A 21,422-nucleotide genomic window follows, 5' to 3' on the forward strand; every position below is an offset into this window, starting at 1 on the left:
ATCGTCGTGCGAGTATTCTCATCGGATTCTGCCCGAGCTCCCAAATACCTCCTCACTGTAGAGGTTCTTTTCCATTCGTTCAATCTCTCCCAGAACAGAGCGCCAGCCTTGAGCACTTTTAACGCCACGCCAAAAAAAATAAAACATAACCCATCGTCGAGAACAAAAGGTCAACAACAGCTTGTGTCGATCTCGGAACGCACCTGATAACCTTTTCGCCAGTCTGGATTTGCTGTAGCTTCTGCCCTGAATATAACGCCGATGCTAGACACCCACCCCTTCCTGACCAGAGCCCAGAATCCAGGACCCAGAACCAAATGCTTTTAATCACTGTTATCCAGAGTACACGCCGACGGGGCATCCGTCCACCCCGTCAGCCGGTTGGCGATATCGCTGGCATAGCAATGCGTAGCTGTACCTTTCCCAAGATCTCCCGACGGATCAATCATGCCCGAGTTGTATAGCCGTGCTGCCCGATAGTATCCCTCGGCGTAGTCGATGTCGCCAACGTCAGCTTGAGCGTTGATGTCGGATGCGTATCCGTGGCCGCTAGCCGTGCCAGCCACTATAAGCAAGAAAGGTTAGCCAGATATGCGTAGCGGACAAGGTGCTGGTGTCGTGTCGGCATCTCACCTCCGTCCTGGATCATGCCTAGAATCTGCTCCTTCGGACATGGGTTCTGCACTTTGCCATTGTCGTTGCACGTGTGATTCCCTCTAAAAGATTGGAGGATCCCCGGGTTCCTCACGGTGCCATCTGGCGATACCGTCGTCTTTGCACGGACGCATCCGCCCGTCTCCTGCATCACTGCGGCCAAAATGAACCGGTGATCTACCCGTGTCTGTTGTGAGATCTCTTTGATGGCATCATAAATGTCTTGGATTTCTTGGTCGGAATTGTTGGGTTGATTGTAGAGGTGGTTGCAGCTTCGAGAGATGGTCTTCTGGTTGGCGACCCACATGTCGTTAAACGATATCCACGACAGACTTGACGGCCATCCTGCAGCTACCGAGCCGTTTCCAGTGTATAGTGTGTAACTGTTCTGACCACCTGTTTTCCCGGCCCAATTCATCAGCCTTTCTCCTTTCCGGCGGAGATAGAGCGGGAGAACGTACCATCGTAGTCATTCCAGAATCCATCACTCCCAAGCTTTCCTTGTACCACATCGACGGCGCGTTTCGTGAGGGGGGCGGCCGAAGTACAGGCAGAGAAGAGAGAGGTAAGAAGGACCTGGCATCGACTGTCAGCAACTCCAGGTCTTTTCCAATATCTCGGAGCACCAGACCACTCCCACTTACCAGCCTTGATAGAGCCATCATGCACCTAATCCAAATCCCTTCGAGCTCAAGAACCATGAGAAAGGAGATGATTCACAGTTTCCAGATGGACAAAGTGTCGATCTGCAAGAAAGCAAGGGGATAGAGACGCGGGGAAATGAAAACGGAGAAGAGTATGAAAGACGAAGGAATCGAAATCTTCTCCCTACATATGATGTGCAGACAAGGTGGAGAATTGGGATCCCGACAGGGAGCCGTCAACGACGATCAGTCCACATGGGAGCGAGATACGAGGACTCGGACGTATTGCATAGTGTGGCAGTTGCAAACATAGCCAAGTCGTCCGTCAACAGATCTGACCTTAGGATGTTTCAGACAGGGGCAACCAGCTCCACATCCATCGAAGAGATGGTGAGGCTATGATGCTATCCTGCACATGAGGCTACCCAAAATAGGCACGATGGAAGAGTTCAGAGGCGGTTCAGACCGGGCCTGATACCCACTGAGGGTATGCGCGTGTGTTGTAGGTACAGGGAGTACAAGTACCACGACGAGTCCCCCCCTGGCATGGTGTGGCTTTTTGGCATCGCAAGTTGGGGCGTGGGAGGGTGGCCGTATCCAAGCACCCAACAGAACTGCAATATTCCTGACCCAGAGGGCGTTTTGCCATTATTCCCGCGGAGTTTGGAGATCAATCCTTCGTCGTCTTGTGCGTGAGTGAAAAAAAACTTCATTTGTCTGAGAAGAGTGGGACCGGTGGATGCCCGTTGTTAGCAGTTGACCATAGTCCACTCTTCGGTCCGCCGTGGCCACCATCGGACCAGGGGGAATATCATCAGTCTGACTCAACTCTGCAGAAGCAGATGACTGCGCAGTTTGACGCAACCTCTGAATACGGGTCAGAGCTGCTGAGATTTGTGTATTGTGCTCTATCTCCCGACAAGGAACTCGGTGGTATGGTCAAGGCTGGGAGCTCAGCTGGTGAAGCTTCCTATGTCGTAGATATTGGCTCATGGCGGCGCTCGCCAATGCAGGTCCGAATCGCCTGCTTGGTGCCAGGAAAATTCGGTTCGGTTGAGGTGGCGTTGGATCGTGTTCGACCTGCTTAGCCACCGCCACTCGCCGAATCCTCGTGTCACAAGCAGTGATTATCACAAAACACAGCCTTGGACCTAACAAGTCAAATGCAGCGAATAACTTGTCTTCATTTGAAATTCTAGCTCAGCACAGGCTCTGAGGCCTCTTGTGGCGTCAAGGTATCTCAATCTCAAAAGCAGTTCATGGTACACGGATTTCCATCCTCCTCTGAGCCGCAAATACCCACAGAATCCTCAACCCCAGCTCCTTCAATATGCCCAACGCAGATACGCCGTCACTCATCTGGCCCAGCTCTGCCACACACATAGCGAGCACATTTTCCATCATTTTCTTTCGTTCAACCATTTGACATAACTTCATATGCTGTTGGCACTCGGCTGCTCCAGCTCGTTCTCTCTTTAGGTCTCTTCAGATCCACTCCCCACCGCCGGGTGCCGTACCGTGACCCAAGCCACCCAGAACGATTGGTGCTGTGTTGAAAGGCCTAAGGCGCTTCATCAACTTGCCCGCTTCGTGGGCTTGGAAGCCGTCTGCTTCAATACCGAAAACATCGTCGCTGGATCGTCCAATCTGAATGAGCGGGATGGATCTCTCGGGACCTTCGTCCGCCAAACCGCAAGCCCCTTGCCCGCTCGCGGGACGTCCTTCGTTCCGAGAGGTAGAGAGACGGAGCCCAGAATCTGAAATCGAGCGTTTGATAGCTGAACGAGGGATCACGGACGCATCCAGATCGCCCGTGTGAAGGTCCCAGTTGTCAATCTTGGACTTCAGATGGTCAATAGATGCTGATGGTTTGTGAGGCAAGTGACTGCCCTTTCCGGATGACAACCCAGATACAACTGGGTCGTTGCCCTCAGCGTCTCCTCCTTGACGATCTACTCCGCCTGTAAAACTCAGCTCCCTCACGTCACGGCTATATATGCTTGACGTGCCCTGGCTTTGCTTGCTCCTCGGGGCAAGAATAGGCTTGAAGATTGTCGATAGCGAGGACGCAGAGTAGCGCCGCGAGATGCGTTTGCTGGGTCGCAGTTGGGACCACGACACGAGTTTGGCACGTCCAGAATTTGATCGCCGTTGGAAAATCTTAGCAGGAGACCCTTTCGCTGTCTGTTTCACTTTTTCGCTTCGGGCCGCGCGCTGCAACGTATTGAGTTTTCCCGGAGACGGGAGGATGACCGAACTAGGTGTTCTCCGGTGGCCGTGTGATGGCACATTCATGCAAGGAGCGGTGCCTTCTGGTCGCGATGGCGTTGCCAGGACTTGTGACTTCTTTGCCGACTGTGTTGGGGAAGTCGGTGGAGTTGAAGTTAGCCCAGGTGTTGTGAAGGGATTAGTGGAGGGCGTGTAAAGATTGGATGACTCTTTCTCCTTGTTGGCAGTGCTCGCCGCTCGATCGAACCAATCTCGTATCTCAGCCACCGGAGTCTTTGGTCTTCAACGTCCCCATTCTTTCCAATTTCTCCTGCTTCCGGACCTGTCTCGTCTTTGGTATTCCTGCCGCATCGCAGTCCTTGGGCGGGAACTTCGCAGCTGACGACGGGCCAACCTCTTGTGCATTGTGTTTCTTACATTCCACAGATTTGTGCATCTCGCACTGAAGGCTTCCAGGAGCGGTTCGGCAGCGGGCGGACGGTCCCATCACTGACATTTCCACAGCAGCCGGCCGACCAGTATGTTGTGGGATTGGGGAAGGTGTCCCGAAGGAGGCTCTGTTTATTTCTGATTTTCGCAGTTGCAGCTCTTGGAAAAGCTTGACGGGATGAACGAGTCCGTCGTTACGGCCAGAATCGAAAGGGAAAGGAAATCGCTCCAGCTGTTTCTTCAATGGCGGTGGTCTCCCTGCAGGCCTTGGTTTCAAGACAACAGGCTCCGGAACCGGCAGTATGTAATCATGCTTGCCTCTGAAGCTGGTGAAGTTTCGCGGGTCAATCCCTGCACCTTGTCTTGCTGCTTGCAAGTTGCCGCGTGACATTGTTTGAGTGTGATTTCTCATGGAAAGCCAGCATTGAGGGGGTGTGAAAAGCCCGTAGATGTGGCTGACAGCGTTGCCCGAGCCAGCTTGGGGAGGACGGTGAGTTGAATGCAGCTGAGCCGGACTGTTTGGGAAAGGGCTCTCGATTCTCGGGTCGTATCGTTGCACCGGAATTTGAGGCTGCTTTCGAAAGCCACGCAACAGGGCAGGGTGACTGGGGAATCGAGGCGGAGGACTGAATGCTGGGTAATTCGGGGTCACTGTGTATCGACCTAGCCGATGAGTGCCGCGTCTCTTTCGAAATTTCGGGAGGACAATGCCCCAGACCACACAGCCAAGGACCACGAGGAAGGCAATGACGGCAAAGATGATGGAGAAGGTCCGGCCTGAGTTGTCATCACCACGAGGGCGCAGGGCTTTCACAGGGATGACGGCCATCATTTGTAACGGAGGTCAACAATGGAGGACTGACAATCAGAGGGACTGTGCTTTGCACCTCGGCTTGTCAAAGGAGAGGGAGCATGGAAGTGGTCGCGGAGAGGGGTTTGTTGACGCGAACAGCTGGACGACGTGAATGTGCGGCGGCGGCGACAATAACCTGCGAGAGGTTTGTGTGATAGCGACCCAAGAGGGCAGGAACAGCGAGCCATACCAGAAGACGCATCTTGCAGCACCTGCACTCTGGGAGCTGGAGGTCGGAACTCTTTCCTGATGAGGCCTTCAACCAGCTTCTATTCACTCTTTGTCACTTACAAAGTCGTCCCACGTGGCAATTGAGGAGTCTGCGGTCTTCCAGGCGCTCGCTTTTCACACATTGACGTGAAGAACGCAAAACCGAACCCCTGGTATCATCGAACCTGAGATCATCAAGAACATTACGCAACCAAATCACTCTACTCACTCATTGATGGCTTTCACCGCTGTGGTCCAATCGATCTCGGGGCTGAGCACCAAGCACCCAACCCATCCCACTCACGAGGCCACTTGTGACCATATTAGCCACCATGTCTCTCTTTCGTACCCTTCCGCCGTCGTCTGACACCGGAGAGCCGGCTTGCTCCCTTTGCACATCGTGCCCTCTCGGAGTTTCTGGCTGTATCTTGAGATCTCGCAGCCCGGTGGATCCGAGAGGGAAAGCAGCACTTTTCCGTAGTGCCGACGCGGCTCCTCTGGCGATATCGAACAAACCCAACGGCGCCTCTTCCTCATAAGAAGGCCCGGACCCAACAGGCCCAGATCGACGAGCCATGAAGCGCTTCGTTTCAGCTACATCTGCTTCTCGATTGTCGAGGCCAAATGCTCCGGGCACTGAGGCGTCTGCCTTGGCATCGAAAGCTCGCTCTTCCTCCACAGCTTGTGTTTTCAGCGCATCCAGCTCCTCCTCGTAGCGGCGCCATGTGGCAAGGATTCCCGACAGAGCTTCTCCAGAAGGGGCCAACATCAAGGCTCGGGAAAGAAGCTCCATCCGCTGTGTCAAACTGTCTATGCGAGTGTTCAAATTTTTTGGCGATGAACTAGGCCGATATTTCCCCGCGGCGTAAGCTGCACGCCAGGAGACGTCGTCAACAAATTCAGAAGAGGCAGACTGGTTCGGTGATGTGTTGAGGCGTGTTGTAATATAGGCATATGCCGTGTCGAAGTCATTCGCATTGAGAGCAGCCATGATGGCCTGGTACGTTATCCTGTGCTCAGCATCCGGCAGACGGAATTGAAGAGGCTCAGTGTCTTCTGACACCGTGTTCCGTCGATTTGGTAGATGAGCACGAACGAGATTACGACCTATCTCTAGTAGGTCTTCCAACTTTGTGTACGCTCTCGCGTCCTGTTCCAAGACTTTCTCTACCAAGGTTAGTGGGTCTTTCTGCACTCGAATAGAGACAGGCTTGAAAGGAACACCGTGCTGCAGAGTGAGCTGGTAGAATGACAGACTGTGAGTGGCCTTGATCAAGTGCTCAATATCGGAGAGAGCAGCGGACTGAGGGAAGTTCGGTCGAAATGCCTTCAGAATCTCGCTTGCCCGCTTCATTCCGCCGCGATCTCTGTTCCCATTGCTGGCATTATCATACGCCTCGAGAATCGCCACAACCACACGGGCTTCGATTTCTGACACAGAGAGCGTTGAAAAAGGGTGGTCGAGGTACACCTCTTTGACAATACCAAATTGGGCAGCCTTCAGCATTCCATCGAGGACTTGAGTTTCTACAAAGCTGACGGGCAAGCGCGAGAGAAAAGCTGTCCGCTGGTTTGACGTATCCATTGACTCGGTCTTAGTCCAGGATTGGAGCCAAAGAAGCTGCCGTCGTACGGACCGCCAGTCAATCTCTTGCCGAGTTTGCATGGGAATGTGTTGAAGCAATCGACGGAGTTCATCCTTATGGCGGCGTTCTGAACCGAAGATGCTGACGTGCGCCAGTTCATTTATGGTGCGAGGTAGGCCAAATCCAGATAGGATGTCTGCCGTAGCAAAGATTCCAGTCAGCAGTTGAATGGAAGACTCAGTCACTCGCGTGAACTTGTTTGATTTTTTGAATTGAGCATTGACCAGCAAATCTGTCTCATCAAGGTCTTTTGCAAATTTCTCAGGGACTGATATGTCTGGCTCAGGTTGCGAGAGGTCAGACGACCCTAGGCTGAGAAGATTTGCACTTTTCACGAGCACCTTTCTGCAGACACTCCTAGCCTCTGATGAAGTCTCTGAGCACCGATAGACAATGGCCATGCCAGTCTGAGCAAACCGCGCAACAGATTCATCCGTTGGCTGATGGTCCTCCGTGGGGCCATTCCAATCAGCGTAGGCTTTTGCTGCGACACTAAATTCAGTCGTGCTCGTGGAGATTAGCCAGTCATATACGGATTCCCAAGGGTCCTTTTCAGCTGTGGTGTCTTCAGCAGAATGATCCACCCTTCTTCTCTTTGTTTCACTCTCCCCCCGAACCCAAGGCGATACCACATAGTCGAGGTCTCTGGCAACTTCGACAGGATTGTGCCTTTGCACCGCATATTGGAGTAGGGTTTGTATACCATCAGTATGCGAAAGTGTCTCCATATCCTGCAGCCCGATCACGTCTTCACTGTCCGGATAGAACTCATATTGCAGCCGGATGACGGGTACAAGATACGTCTCATACCACAGTCGCAGATCAGAGTCCTGTCCGATGAAATTTTGCACGAATTCCCCAGCTGGCTGAGCAGAGCCATGAAATTGTTCCAATCTTTTTGCCCATGCAATGACTACATTGGCCAATTCGCTCTGAGTACGTGTAGATCCATGTTCAGAGATCGATCGCAAGCTTAGAGCACGGCATCGACGTAATGCCTCATTCTTGGTGAGAATGGATATTGAGGGCTCGAGGGTCGGACTTTCGGAACCCCTGGCATCATTGAATCGATCTCCAAGAGACTTTAAGAACTTGACAAGAGCCGATGATTCAGACGTCTCTGCAGGATAGAAAGAAAGCAGTAGTCGGTATACGAAAGTGTTAGGGAAGAGGTCCGGCCGCCATCGGACGATTCTGAGCAGCGAGTCCAGTTCGCCTTCGGAAGTTGCTTGAACGGCGGAGAGGACGATGTGAGCATCTGTGAGCTCGTCCGGAGTCTTCATAACGCAAGGTCTCGGGGCATGGTGCAAATAGGTGCTGGTGTTGACTGAACAAGCACGGGGAGTAATATGTAGACAGCGTGGAAAGTTCGCAAGCGCTGCCAACAAACAACTGCGTCAGGGTCGGAGATTCGGCCCAACCTGAACCTTGGCCTGCTTCAACCTCGACCCTCACTCTTCACCCACTGCCCGACAGCCGCACATCGCAGCGCCAGCAACGTTGTCACCACCTGATATTCACGGGGTATCTGTCCCAAACAACCTTCGATATTGACGATGGCGTCTGGCTACGGTCTGACTGGAGGTCAGTGGTAATCCCAGCAGTGCACACAACGTCTGCAGGCGGCGGACGCTCAAGTCAACTGAAGCTTTGCACTGACTTATTTTCTGGTCTACAGGCGTCTCTCGATGCTTTCCTTTCTGGCAAGAGTACATGTCTTGCTATGTCATCAATCAACACGACCCTGCAGCCAGAGCCAAAGGTGTCTGCGCCCCACGATTAGAAGACTACTACGAATGTCTGCATCACAAGAAAGAGGTAGCAGCGTTCCCAGCCATAACGACGAAGTGAAGCTTGGACACTGATTCAATCGGCCTAGTATGCGAGAACCGTGGCGATACAGAAGGCTCTACGAAAAGCAGAAGCTGCTCACCCCCGGGAGAATGCGCCTAAGCTGGGTCAAATACGAAGCCTGGGTCTGATAGGCAAGGAAGAGGAGACCAAGTCGATGCTGGGCACGACGCCCGGGACTTATTCCTGAAAACGGACGAAGTTGGCAGAAGATTGGAGTCATTATGGACAAACAGTCTCGCGGGAAGCCTTCTGCAAAAATTGTACATATCATCAAGCTTCACCGGAACGACTTCCACTGAGCTGACAGGCGGCGCGTCACATGCATCAAGTTCACACGGAATTTCATAGCCCACCCTCCAAATATGAAGCTGTCGCTTCGATTTCCAAGATTTTCGCAGAAGTCCCAGACGTTAATCAGGTATCTTGAGGTAGCTGGAAGCTGGCCTACTGAAAGTGAAGCTGAAACGTCTTTGGCATCGCCGAGTCCTGCTTGAAGTGGTTCAGACTATGCGTCCTAAAGCGGTGACGGGCGAGTTGCTCCTAAATTGCTTTGGTGGAGTATTGCAGACGCCTCCAATACATAATTCATGGGGATGCTGCATCTGCGGCTCGTTCGAGCTGAAAAGGTAGCCGGTAGAACGCCGCATTCCAGAATAAGAATTGACAACCAAAGTGCAGTGATAAGAGTTCTTGTTCTCCCATTCAACGCTCAGAGAGGCTGGCAGGCACACGGACTGCTCAGCATCTGCCTGGCATGCCCGACACATCCCTTGCATTGCTGTAACGTGACCGGCATACCGAAGTTATATCTGGCTTCGGAGAGTAGTGAGCAGGCACTGGACGGGCTTGACGGATGGATGAAGCGCCAAGACGCGCTTGCACAAAGCTTGAGCGTGCTAGCGCAGTTTAAGTGGCCGAATTTTGCAAAAGGTGGGGACCCTGGGCATACGGAAAGAGCAATCAGAGGCCAGGGGCTGATGTAGGCTGCAGGCGCAGCAAGCGAGGATTTAAATGTCATTCCAGACCCTCTTAAGCCCACGCTGCGCCCCCGATTCCAATTCTCTGATCTGCCTGTGCCCTCCCCGGCACCAGAGAAAGGGCCTTGCCTCACTGCAGCACCACCAGCAACATTGTTTTTCCACGCCGATACTGCACTCATGACACCGTGACCAGCCCGTCCCAGGTAATTCACCCTTCACCTCCCTTGAGACTTAATTTGCTCTGGCGGACTTCATTCTCGGTTACTCAAGTCGTTCATTTGATGGCTCCCGAGTCGCGACCTGGCTGGCGTGTGGTTGAAAAGACAACACCGGCTTACAACACCTGCGAAGAATAATAATGGCCACTACGGGAACTTCAAGGTTGGAAACCCTCTTACCCAGGATCTGCCAAGCGGAGGCTAACTTCTTCTGTCCAGACTAGATCGTCTTGTCACGTGAGTGTCTCCAGGCTCAACTTGTCCCCAGCGAGCCTCGCCGTTGGTATCACCTCCAAGACTAACTTGAACCGCAGCTTGCTGGACAAGGGCAGCACACAGCTCATTCGAAATACCGCCGCACAACAACTTGCCGATGTTCAGAAACAGAACCCTGACAATCTCTTTGCCCTACTTGGCAGGGTTCTCCCCTACCTGCAGTCCAAATCATGGGACACCCGCACAGCTGCCGCCAAAGCCATAGGCGGTATCATTTCGAACGCCGAAAAGTTCGATCCTAATGCTGACGATGCAGACACCAAGTCCGAGCCCCTCAAGGTCGAGGAGGTGCCCATCAAGATTGCCGAAAAGACTCCCGAAGTGGATGACCTTCTTCAGCTCAGCACTCTTGACATCAAATTGATCCTTAATCATGGGAAGAAACTGCTTGGCAGCGCCGGCAAGGAGTATGAATTCTCAATGGCGGGTATGACGCCTGCTCAACGCCTGGCGCATCAGAAGCAGAGTCTTACTGCTCGACTCGGCCTCGGTGGTGAATACATGGAGGACGACTTGGTGAACGAGCACGACTTCGCAGCAAGCTCGCAGTACAAACCTGCTACAACCCCGGGTCTGACTCGAGTAGATACCAAATCAGGAACGCAACGACTCGACAGCGTGGGCCCCGCCACTCCCTACAGTGCCGTGTCTCCTTCAGATCACAATGGTCATTCCCTGCCAGATGAGTCCAACTTGAGCAAACGACAATTGAACCAGCTGAAAAGGAAAAACAAGTCGGCCGCCAAAGCCGGCGCGAGCAAGATGCGCGTGGTTGACCTTTCTGTGCGGCGTCAGCCCGAGTCTGGCCAGACACCGGCTTCAGCGGTTCCACATCCAGTGAAGCTCAACGGCCACGAAGACTCCAACGGGGATGCTCAACCAGACTACTTCTCGATCAAGCAAGAAGGCTCCGATGACACCACCGCGCTTGTCTCTGAGTACAAGGGCGAAGCTGCTCCGGAAAAGCCCCTCATCCAACCCGACGAAGAGCACGCCCACGATTGGCCATTTGATGTTATGTGTGACTTCTTATCGGTGGACCTTTTTGACCCTAATTGGGAGATCCGACACGGAGCGGCCATGGGTTTGCGAGAAATTCTCCGTGTGCATGGACATGGTGCTGGTCGTCGATATGGCAAGTCCAGAGCTGAGAATGACCTTGCAAATCGCCGCTGGCTTGATGATCTGGCATGCCGCTTGCTTTGTGTTCTGATGCTAGATCGTTTCGGGGATTATGTGTCAGACACAGTGGTTGCCCCGATCCGTGAGTCGATTGGTCAGACTCTAGGTGCTTTACTCACTCAATTACCCGACGACCTGGCTATTTCTGTCTATAACTGCTTGCAGGAAATGGTGAATCAACAGAATACGGGTCTGAAGCATCCAATTTGGGAAGTATGTCATGGAGGCATGATTGGTCTGCGTTATTTTGTTGCTGTTCGCAAAGATCTTCTTCTGAGTCACACCAACCTCCTCGATGGTGTTGTCGCAGCCGTCATTCACGGACTTGCTCATCCTGATGACGATGTCAAGTCTGTCAGCGCAGCAACCCTCATTCCAATTGCTGAGGAGTTGACAACTATGCGCCCAGACGCTCTGGGCCAACTTATTAGTGTCGTGTGGGAGTGTCTCTTGGAAATGCAAGACGACCTAAGTGCCAGTACCGGAGCCGTCATGGATCTTCTTGCAACTCTCTGCTCGCACCAAGAGATCTTGGAGGCAATGCGTATGAACGCGGAAGGGGACCGATGGCAGACCTTCGACAAGCTCGTTCCCCGTCTGTACCCTTTCCTGCGACATACAATCACCAGTGTGCGGCTGTCAGTGTTGAAGGCGTTGGCCACGTTCCTGAATGTCTCGAATGCGAACAATATGGAATGGGTAGATGGCCGTGTGGTCCGCCTGATATTCCAAAACATGTTACTCGAGCGGAATGAAACGGTCCTGTGGATGTCCTTCGAGGTCTGGAAAGCTCTCATTACCTTCATGGAACAGCGAGGGTTTTCTACGTTCGCCGCGGAGTTAGAGCCGCACGTAGCACCCATGATTGGGGCCACCATCCAGCCTATCGGTCAAGCAAGGAGCCCTATTCCCATGGACACGCTTCTTCTCATCAAACCATCGGGGGCTCCCATGGTCCCCATCGCGACAAAGCACGGGTATACTTCTGAATCTGATCAGCAGGTCAGGAAACGACGAAAATTTGAGAAACCTGACACAAATCAGCAGCACGTTTCCCACAACACCGACGGACACATGTTACACGGGGAAGTAGATCTCGTGGGAATGGATGTCATGCTACGCACAAGAATCGTCTGCTCACTGGCACTCGGCATTCTACTCAGCAAACAAAGCGCATCTTCGGTTGATTCATATTGGACTCGCCTGATGTCTTTTGTCACTTCTCCTCATTCAAGCTCAAGCCTGTTTGCAGCGATGATTTTGGAGGAACTTGCAAAGAACCAGTCCCAGAAGCCAGCGAATACATCAGAGATTGTTTCACGATTGCAGCAGGCCCTTGACGAAACCGGAAACAACTGGTATGCAGACATAGTGTCTTCCTTGCATGCGGCCCGAGGCCAATGCCAGTCTTTGGTTAGCGCTTTTCAGAATCAGGCGCATGTCTCTCGAGACAGGTTACCGGCAATAGCAGTTGTCTGCCAAGGCGACAGTGGAGCCGGCCCCAAAGCCTTCTCACTCGCCGATGCCGAGAGGATTGTGACAACGGACTTCGATCGTCTTCTTAAAGGCCTTACACCGGCACAGCGTGTCTCGGGAACGCAGTACCTGAACGATGCCCGTACGAATGCTAAGACGGCCGTGGACGAAGCCAGAAAAATCAAAGACAGTCGAGACATCGCGATCAAGGCTACGCTTGCATCGGTCCTGGTTCGACTAGAAGAAATCCCAAAGAAACCTGGCCAGTTGATTAAATGCATTATGGACAGCATCAAGTCAGAAGCATATGAGGACCTACAGGCTCGATCCGCATCAGCTGTTGCGGCGCTCGTTGATCATTATACCAAGAGTCCGAAACGTGGCCCGGTAGACAAGCTGGTCTCTAATTTGGTCAAATTTACCTGCGTGGATACTTCAGAGACCCCAGAATTCAGTCCCAACGCCACTTTCGAAGATATCGTTTTGTCACTGCGAAAGGAGGAAGACAGAAAGGACCATCCGGATGCTGCCCGGTTTGAACAAGAGGCCAAGGAAGCCCGGATTATGCGGCGGGGAGCCAAACGTGCTCTGGATGAGTTGGCGGGAGCATATCGTGCTCAGCTCCTTGAAAAACTCCCTGTGCTGAGATCCCTCATCGAAAGTCCGATCCGTGACCTAATCGAGTCCTCTGATCCTGCTAGTCTGCAGGTCGACGAAGAACAAGGTCAATCACTCGTTGACGCTATGTCAACTTTGCGAACACTCTCGCCCACTCTGGACGCCGGTCTGCACACCTGGGTCTTGTCATTGAGCCCTCTCATTGGGAAAGCCATGAGAAGCAGGCTCTCGGTCATAAGATACAGCGCCGCTAAATGTTTCGCAACGATATGTAGTGTCATACCGGTCGAGGCGATGACCAGGCTTGTGCAGGATATCTTGCCCAACATCAACAACCCTCTGGACCTCAGGGATAGACAAGGGATCACCGAATGCGTCTACCACCTTATACAGGCCATGGGCGACAGGATCCTGCCCTATGTGATCTTTTTGATTGTACCTGTTCTGGGTCGGATGAGCGATGCCAACAATGATATACGTCTGCTTGCGACGACATCATTCGCCACGCTGGTCAAGCTGGTGCCTTTGGAGGCAGGTATTCCTGATCCGCCGGGAATGCCGGAGTCCTTGCTCCAAGGACGTGAACGGGAGCGCAAATTCATGGCGCAAATGCTTGATCCCAAAAAGGTGGAGCCGTTCCCAATTCCCGTGGCGATCAAAGCGGAGTTACGACCGTATCAGCAAGATGGTGTGAACTGGTTGGCATTCCTCAACAAGTACAACCTCCACGGCGTTCTGTGCGACGACATGGGTCTCGGGAAGACTCTCCAGACTCTCTGTATTGTCGCCAGCGATCATCACATACGGGCCGAGGAGTACGCCAAGACCCAAGCTCCCGATATGAGGCGTTTGCCGTCTCTTATTGTCTGTCCACCAACGCTCTCGGGCCATTGGCAACAGGAAATCAAGCAATACGCGCCATTTTTAAGCTGTGTGGCGTACGTTGGACCGCCGGCAGACCGGGTCAGCCGTCGCCCTTTACTCGAAAAGGCCGACGTGGTCATCACGTCCTACGATGTGTGCAGAAACGACAACGATATTCTAACACCCATCACTTGGAATTACTGCGTGCTGGATGAGGGCCATCTGATCAAGAACCCAAAAGCCAAGATCACCCAGGCTGTGAAGAAGCTCATCAGCAATCACCGACTCATTCTTTCCGGGACCCCCATTCAGAACAATGTCCTGGAGCTCTGGTCTCTGTTCGACTTTCTAATGCCTGGCTTCCTGGGGACCGAGAAAGTCTTCCAAGATCGATTTGCAAAACCGATCGCAGCCAGCCGCAATGCCAAGTCGTCTTCCAAGGAACAGGAGGCGGGCGCATTGGCAGTGGAGGCTCTTCACAAGCAAGTCTTGCCATTTTTGTTACGACGCTTGAAAGAAGAAGTGCTCAACGATCTCCCACCTAAGATTCTGCAGAACTATTATTGTGATCTGAGTGATCTGCAGAAGCGTCTGTTCGAGGACTTCTTCAAAAAGGAGCGCAAGACGGTGGAGAACAGTGTCGGCTCGGCGGATAAAGAGGCCAAACAGCACATCTTCCAAGCATTGCAGTACATGCGGAAACTCTGCAACTCGCCCGCGCTCGTCGTCAAGGAAGGAAACAAGCAATATGAAGCGATCCAAAAACAGCTTGCGGCGTCCAAATCCAGTCTGCGCGATATTGCTCATGCACCCAAATTGGGCGCCCTACGCGACTTGCTGATTGACTGTGGCATCGGCGTGGACAACGAATCAAACGACGTATCAGCTTCGAGTTATGTGTCGCAACACCGGGCACTGATTTTCTGCCAGATGAAGGAAATGCTCGACATGGTACAAACTGAGGTTTTGGGCAAACTCCTTCCCAGCGTTCAATTCCTGCGACTCGACGGGAGCGTGGAAGCCACCAAGCGTCAAAATATTGTCAACCAGTTCAACAACGACCCCAGTTATGACTGCCTTTTGCTGACGACCAGCGTGGGTGGTCTTGGCTTGAACCTGACTGGTGCCGATACGGTCATCTTCGTCGAACACGACTGGAATCCTCAAAAGGACATTCAGGCGATGGACCGAGCCCACCGAATCGGCCAGAAGAAGGTGGTGAATGTCTATCGCCTGATCACGCGTGGTACTCTGGAGGAAAAGATTCTGAGCCTCCAACGATTCAAGATTGACGTCGCGTCGACGGTTGTTAACCAACAGAATGCAGGCTTGGGGAGCATGGAAACAGATCAGATCCTGGACCTCTTTAATCTCGGAGAAACGGCAGAGGGTGGTGGCGAGGCTGGCGGCACGAAGGAAGAGGACATGGTCGATCTCGAGACGGGTGAAGTCCGAAAGAAAGGAGAGAAGGGGTGGCTTGACGACGTGGGTGAACTATGGGACGAGAGACAGTACGAAGAGGAATTCAACCTCGACTCGTTTGTGCAGAACTTGAACAAATAGAGTCGGTCGGGCATGAGTTGGCAGCGTGCCGGGGGTTGTTTTTTCTTGAGCTGTACCATTATTTTACAGGGTTGCCCAGTACCTAAAAGTGATTCTGGCAGGATTGGATGCGGCATCGTGATCAATAGCTAGCACACAGCCTATTTTGGAGCGGGCAGCGTCTTGCCCTGCAACTGGCAGGCAATGTGCATCATGATTTCTCGTCTCATGGCCGAACAACGACATCTCTGTGACCGGGATACGTACCTAGTCGAACCTATCTCCCACCTGGGCATGTCCGAGGCTCGATATAGGAATTCCAAATCCCATGCCCAGCGCGAACCGCGCCAGGCTGTGGCTCCTGGCGGATGGATATATATATAAATATATATCTATATATGCAGACTTTTGGCGCAGCCTCGTGATTTCCCTGCCAAGATCTGACTCTGATCGGATCACGGGGGGGTTCGACGGCGCCGGGTCCGCCGGCCGACGCTGGTGGGAATCAATAGTGAGATCTTTGAGAGCAACAGTAGGCAGCGGGGTAGATCGGGAATAGCAGCAGCACCCCAGGGCCACCTACCCATCTATCCATCCATCATTTCGCCAGATCCCTCATGCGGGACGAGACGTGGTACCTGATCGGAGAGTGTGTGCCAGCGTGCACCGATCAGGCGGGCGAGGAGGATTGATGGATGATGGGAGGAGGGTGTGGTGTGTGACGGTCAACGGAGTGAGCCCCTTTGACCGCAAGAGACTCCGATTGATTGCCTTACGGAATTCCTTGCCTGAGGGTACAACGCGGTCTACAGATGAGAATGAGAACGAGAATGAGAAGGAAAAAGGGTCCTTTTGCATTTTGGCGGTCAGGACAGGACAGGGTTAAGCGAGCGAGTGAGCCCGCTGGTATTGGTGGTGGTAGTGGTTGTGCTTCTAGAAGAAAGTGGCTGAAGGTTCATGCTAGCCAAGGTACCGCCACGACGGTAGATACAGTTCGAGATAGATGGATAGGAGAGAGAGAAAGCGAACAAGCGAGTGAGTGAGTGAGGAAGTGAGCCGAGTGGGTTGGGTGGAACTTGGGGCTCATTCTTCAAAGCTTCTGTTTGTACGAGGTAGTAAGAGTAGTAATAGCAGCCACCGTCATATTGGTCATATTGGGTAATGCACCCAGATCCCAGATCGGGTTGCTGCTGGTGGGCGGTCTACTGAAAGGTCCACACGATAATACCAGGTATGTTTGTTCGGGTTTGCTACTATGCGGAGGCATTATCTGCGGTCAGCATAGCCCCGTCTCGAGTGGTCTCTGACCATAATAATAATGCTGCTGCGCAATGTGGTCGGCTCGACGATGTTCCGTCCAGTATCCACACCTGTACAGCTGTGCTGTGCCTGTGGCCAATGGCTGCCTAAAAGGGACAGAGGGCTATACCTAGAGAGGGAGGCGCTTAGCGCCCCTGGCCACTACACAATTGGCTGGACAGCTTGATGCTTGATGCCATGATGCTTATCAACCGCCGCTGCTTCCGAAAATAGAAACATGCGATACCCAGGACGGAGTAGGACGCAGTGCCTAGTAATATCCTCGTACCTTTTCCTCGCCTCCGTTTTGCCGCTGTCCAGCCCTCCCAGCCTCCCTCCTTCCCTCACTCACTCTGTCTTTCTTAGTCACCTGGCTCCTCAGGAATACACACCTATTGACGGCTGAGGTATCTCCGTGCTTGGTACTCGGTACAGGCCCTCGGGTGGTGGCCCCCCTGCCCTTGTCCATGCCCATGGCGACGGCACGGCAGCGCAGGACAGCGTGAGCACTAAGCCTGCTGCAGGCACAGGTTCATTCATCTCATTTTGTGTGTCGTCGTTGTGACTGCTGGCACGCGGCAAACAAGAACGGGTCCAGTCCTCCCGTACCCGAGAATAACGCGCAGTTGGAACTAATTACTCGCTCGGTACTTGGGCGGATGACCCAATTTTCCCCATATCCTCTGTGGTGTTTTTGACGTGACCGAACTTGCTCATCCTTGCATAGGCAGGCCATCACGGCAGATACTGGGATCTGGGTTTTGGTCCTTTTGGCTCCCCGAATCCCTATCGCCGCCCTCGCCGCCGCCGCAACAGCTACAACGCCATGCCAGTCGTTATCCACAGTAAGCAACGCATGAGCTTCTAATCAGGTACCTACGTGACAGTTGTTTCGCTGCTTTTTGCTGCTGCCAGATTCCGCGGCACATGGCAACAGCCACGCAGAGGGCAAGATGCATAAAAGACCTCACTCCCTCCCTTCCAGCAACACCACTTCATTCTTTCATTCACACATCAAACAAGCAAACCAACTCAACCAATCTTTCCTTTTTTTTTCTCTTTTCCTATTTCTTTTTTCCTTACTGTTATCACACACTCTTTAGCAGACCAGCTATCAATACCAACTACATTCTAATCCAATCACTTTATACCAACCAACACAAAACCCCCGATTCAATCAAATATCCAACCATCCAAGAAAAAAATGCATTCTACGTCGCTTCTCGTTGCTGCTTTCGCTGCTGCCGCCGCCGCCACTCCTCTGGGAACTGGCTCCGGCTGGCAAGCAAGCTCGTCCAGCACCGCACCCCCCTACCCATCCAGCACCGGCGGCTACTCGATGACCACCAGCTACTACAGCAAGCCGACCAGCTACTCTAGCTACAGCAGCGGCGGCTGGGGATCCTCGTCCTACTCCTCCTCCGGCTCTGTCTTGGGCAACCCCACGGCCAGCCCCAACCCGGTTCCCACCGAGGGTACCATCGCCAAGCTCCTGACCGAGGACAGCCGTGTGGCCCGCTTCAAGGAGATCCAGTCCGAGATCCAGTCCGGCAACATCGCGCTCAAGTTCGACTTCAACCCGGCGGCCAACCCGGGCGTTGCGCCCGGCAAGGGCGGGCAGGTCGACCTGGCCAACCGCGCCAACTTCCCCGTGTTGACCGACCTGGGCATCTCGGCGGCGGGCATCTTCTTCCAGCCGTGCGGGCTCAACACGCCGCACATCCACCCCGACGCGAGCGAGTTCTTCACCGTGGCCACGGCCAACAACTTCACCACGGGCTTCGTGCTCGAGAACGGCCTGGCGACCGAGTTCACCACGTCGCTGACCCAGTTCCAGGGCACCGTCTTCCCCATGGGCTCCATCCACTGGCAACAGAACAATGACTGCACGCCCGCGGTCGCCATCGCCGGTCTCAACTCCGAGGACCCCGGTGCGAGCTCCATCGCCCAGAACTTCCTGATCAACACCGACTCGGCCATCGTCGACGCCACTCTCGGCTTCCCCAAGCAGATCGACGCCAACAACTTCGCCCAGTTCAAGGCCAACATCCCCCCTCCCTTGGCCCTCGGTGTCGAGGAGTGCCTGATCCGCTGCAAGATCAACTACTAAACAGGAGTGGTTTCTGGCATGCAAGACGCAGGGGGAGGATTCGGTCTTCATGAAAGGAATGATGGACGGAAAAAAAACATCTACGGGAAATCTCTGGGGGGGCGGGTAGTCAATCATTTTTTACGATAGGCATAGCGACTGGCGTTTTTGTTTTTCAGCTCCTCGGCGATGAAGCCGCAAGTAGCGTACGTGCAGACAAGCATTAGATAGCATTTATATTTGAAATCGGGTTTTACCATCCAAAAACAATCTGTTCGGTTTCTTTTTTTCTTCTTTTTGTTCTCCCTCCTTTTCCCATCACATGTTAGTTATGTATGAGGCAGTCCAGGCGAAAGAAAAGGCCATGGCAACATTACCGTATGGATGGACGGGTTAATTATTCCCGCAGATGCGGGGCCAAGATCTCTGCCCACTAAGCAGCAGCATAATATGCAGAGGGTAAAACATGCTTCCTTTTGTTGCTTCCCTTTCTTATGCACGACACCCTTTTCTGGGGACCAACGTCATCTCGTATTTCATCAAGCACATGCGCAGCACATCAGATGGGCCTCGGGATACATTTGCGCATAAGGGATGTGGGAGGGAGAGAGAGAGAGAGACAGAGCCGTTATGATCTCACACCGCGGCACATAACGGAGCTGCTCGTGGATCTCGAGGCTTCTTCCCTGGGGACATGCATACCTAGGTAGTGAGCCTCGTCACCAGCCTGTGTCTAACTAGGCGTGAGCCGCGGATTCCTCGTCGATTTGGAATTTCTCTTTTCTTTGTCTTGAACTCCCAACCTCCTCACGGACAGAAGCGAAGAAATCGGAAGTTGCATGTAGTCGATATAAGGCAAGTGTATGTGTAATACGAGATATGAGGTAGATGGTGTGTCCCTCGTCATCATCATCGTCGTCCCTTTTTCCAAATCATTTGCGGAGGGGGCAGGGGGCCGGAGCCTGCTGCTGCGATGGTGGTGCGGGTTGTGGCGCCCTCTGCGACCAAACGCACCGGCGCGGCGCTCGCTGCAAAGGCCGGAAGCGGAAAGTGCGGGTGCCCCCAAATAGGAAACACAAGGGGGGCTCGGGGGGTTTTGTTTCGCGCTAAACTAACAGATGACACGAATCGGAGAACCGACGTTTGCGGACGGGACTATTTGTTAGTTAACTTGCGTTTTGGGGAGAGGGAGGAGGAAACAACGACGAACGAGGATGCGTCGGGTTGGAAGAGAGAGAGAGAGAGAGAAAGAGGGCTGTGGCAGTAGTATCAACTAGGGTCGGATCTCGACCGGACGGACGACGATGTGCTTGGGATCACAGTGCTGCTGGTGGTGGTGGTGGTGGTGGTGGTGGTGGATGTGCATGTGCATAATGAGGCTTGTGCTGGTGCTACTAGTTCACAAGTAAGTAAGTCAATAAGTATATATATACTTAATGTTGCTGTCCTCCTCGCTTGGTGAAGATTTCGAGGTGTCGAACCAAGCAAGTCAAGTCAAGCAAGCAAAACCACGTCCCTCTTCTACTCTTCGAAGCATTCTTCACAAAAACACCCTACGCCCAACACTCTACACCCATCGTCGTCTGTCGGTCTGTCGGTCAGTCAGTCAGTCGGTCGAGATGTCCGTGCCACTGCTCCCTGTGACCGGCGGCTTTGCACCAGGTACGCTGACAACAATATTCCTCTATCTATCTATCTATCTATCTATCTTGCTCTTCCTCCCAACCCAAGTGTGCTCTGGTTGATGATGCTGTTGGTGCTGCCACTGCTGCCACTGCTGACTATACGCTGACCGGCTGGACCCTGCAGCATTTGCCGTCTACTACGCCCTCCTCAACCTCCGCGTGAGCTTGGTGCGTGTGTCGTGCAAGACCATGATGGGGACCGATGTCGAAGCCGCCGCAAACCACGAGAGTCAATCTCCTCTTCCTCCTTCTCCCACCTCTAACAGTTCCGACGACCAGACTAAGGCCCAGACCCAGAAACAGCAACAGGAACAGAACAAAGCTGGGGATCGTCTTCTCGTCAGTGCCCGCTGCCACGCCAACTTCGTCGAGAACGTGCCCCTGGCTCTCCTGGTCGCGTCCGTGGTCGAGATCAACGGTGGAAATACCTGGGTGCTGACGGGCACGTTGGCTGCCCTGCTGCTGTTCCGGATTGCCCACGTGGAATTCGGATTGAGGGCGAAAGACTCGATGGGCTGGGGCAGGCCGGTCGGATACTTTGGCACGTTAGGTTTCGTGGTGGGCATGAGTTCGTATGCGGCTTGGCTGGGGAGGGGTTACTGGAACAAATAGATCCGATCATCTAGTGCTGGTGGACCTTTGGTTGAGGTGGGTGTTCACGCTTTACGTGGCAG

At 53.3% G+C, this 21,422-nt stretch overlaps 8 protein-coding genes across 8 annotated transcripts; 4 read left to right on the forward strand and 4 right to left on the reverse strand.

Moving 5' to 3' along the window:
* Positions 1-323: 323 nt before the first annotated feature.
* On the reverse strand, positions 324-1,316 carry AYL99_06477 (hypothetical protein; the record flags this gene model as incomplete). Its single annotated transcript, XM_018837986.1, has 4 exons — positions 324-565; positions 634-1,050; positions 1,116-1,230; positions 1,299-1,316. The coding sequence occupies 4 exons, from the start codon at positions 1,314-1,316 to the stop codon at positions 324-326; spliced, it is 792 nt and encodes a 263-aa protein (XP_018692546.1).
* A 1,467-nt stretch (positions 1,317-2,783) lies between these two features.
* On the reverse strand, positions 2,784-3,593 carry AYL99_06478 (hypothetical protein; the record flags this gene model as incomplete). The annotated part of the gene is made up of 1 exon (XM_018837987.1): positions 2,784-3,593. The coding sequence occupies one exon, from the start codon at positions 3,591-3,593 to the stop codon at positions 2,784-2,786; it is 810 nt and encodes a 269-aa protein (XP_018692547.1).
* Positions 3,594-3,786: 193 nt separating this feature from the next.
* Positions 3,787-4,785, reverse strand: AYL99_06479 (hypothetical protein; the record flags this gene model as incomplete). The annotated part of the gene is made up of 1 exon (XM_018837988.1): positions 3,787-4,785. The coding sequence occupies one exon, from the start codon at positions 4,783-4,785 to the stop codon at positions 3,787-3,789; it is 999 nt and encodes a 332-aa protein (XP_018692548.1).
* Positions 4,786-5,248: 463 nt separating this feature from the next.
* AYL99_06480 (hypothetical protein) lies at positions 5,249-7,948 on the reverse strand (the record flags this gene model as incomplete). The annotated part of the gene is made up of 1 exon (XM_018837989.1): positions 5,249-7,948. The coding sequence occupies one exon, from the start codon at positions 7,946-7,948 to the stop codon at positions 5,249-5,251; it is 2,700 nt and encodes an 899-aa protein (XP_018692549.1).
* A 273-nt stretch (positions 7,949-8,221) lies between these two features.
* Positions 8,222-8,706, forward strand: AYL99_06481 (hypothetical protein; the record flags this gene model as incomplete). Its single annotated transcript, XM_018837990.1, has 3 exons — positions 8,222-8,249; positions 8,344-8,483; positions 8,545-8,706. 3 exons carry the CDS (start codon positions 8,222-8,224, stop codon positions 8,704-8,706), a joined length of 330 nt encoding a protein of 109 aa, XP_018692550.1.
* Positions 8,707-9,857: 1,151 nt separating this feature from the next.
* On the forward strand, positions 9,858-15,696 carry AYL99_06482 (hypothetical protein; the record flags this gene model as incomplete). Its single annotated transcript, XM_018837991.1, has 3 exons — positions 9,858-9,880; positions 9,937-9,954; positions 10,032-15,696. 3 exons carry the CDS (start codon positions 9,858-9,860, stop codon positions 15,694-15,696), a joined length of 5,706 nt encoding a protein of 1,901 aa, XP_018692551.1.
* A 2,482-nt stretch (positions 15,697-18,178) lies between these two features.
* Positions 18,179-19,084, forward strand: AYL99_06483 (hypothetical protein; the record flags this gene model as incomplete). The annotated part of the gene is made up of 1 exon (XM_018837992.1): positions 18,179-19,084. One exon carries the CDS (start codon positions 18,179-18,181, stop codon positions 19,082-19,084), a length of 906 nt encoding a protein of 301 aa, XP_018692552.1.
* A 1,598-nt stretch (positions 19,085-20,682) lies between these two features.
* On the forward strand, positions 20,683-21,360 carry AYL99_06484 (hypothetical protein; the record flags this gene model as incomplete). The annotated part of the gene is made up of 2 exons (XM_018837993.1): positions 20,683-20,725; positions 20,873-21,360. 2 exons carry the CDS (start codon positions 20,683-20,685, stop codon positions 21,358-21,360), a joined length of 531 nt encoding a protein of 176 aa, XP_018692553.1.
* Between the last annotated feature and the right edge of the window lie 62 nt (positions 21,361-21,422).

Source organism: Fonsecaea erecta (genome assembly GCF_001651985.1).
Source record: "Fonsecaea erecta strain CBS 125763 chromosome Unknown Scaff5, whole genome shotgun sequence".
NCBI lineage: Eukaryota > Fungi > Ascomycota > Eurotiomycetes > Chaetothyriales > Herpotrichiellaceae > Fonsecaea > Fonsecaea erecta.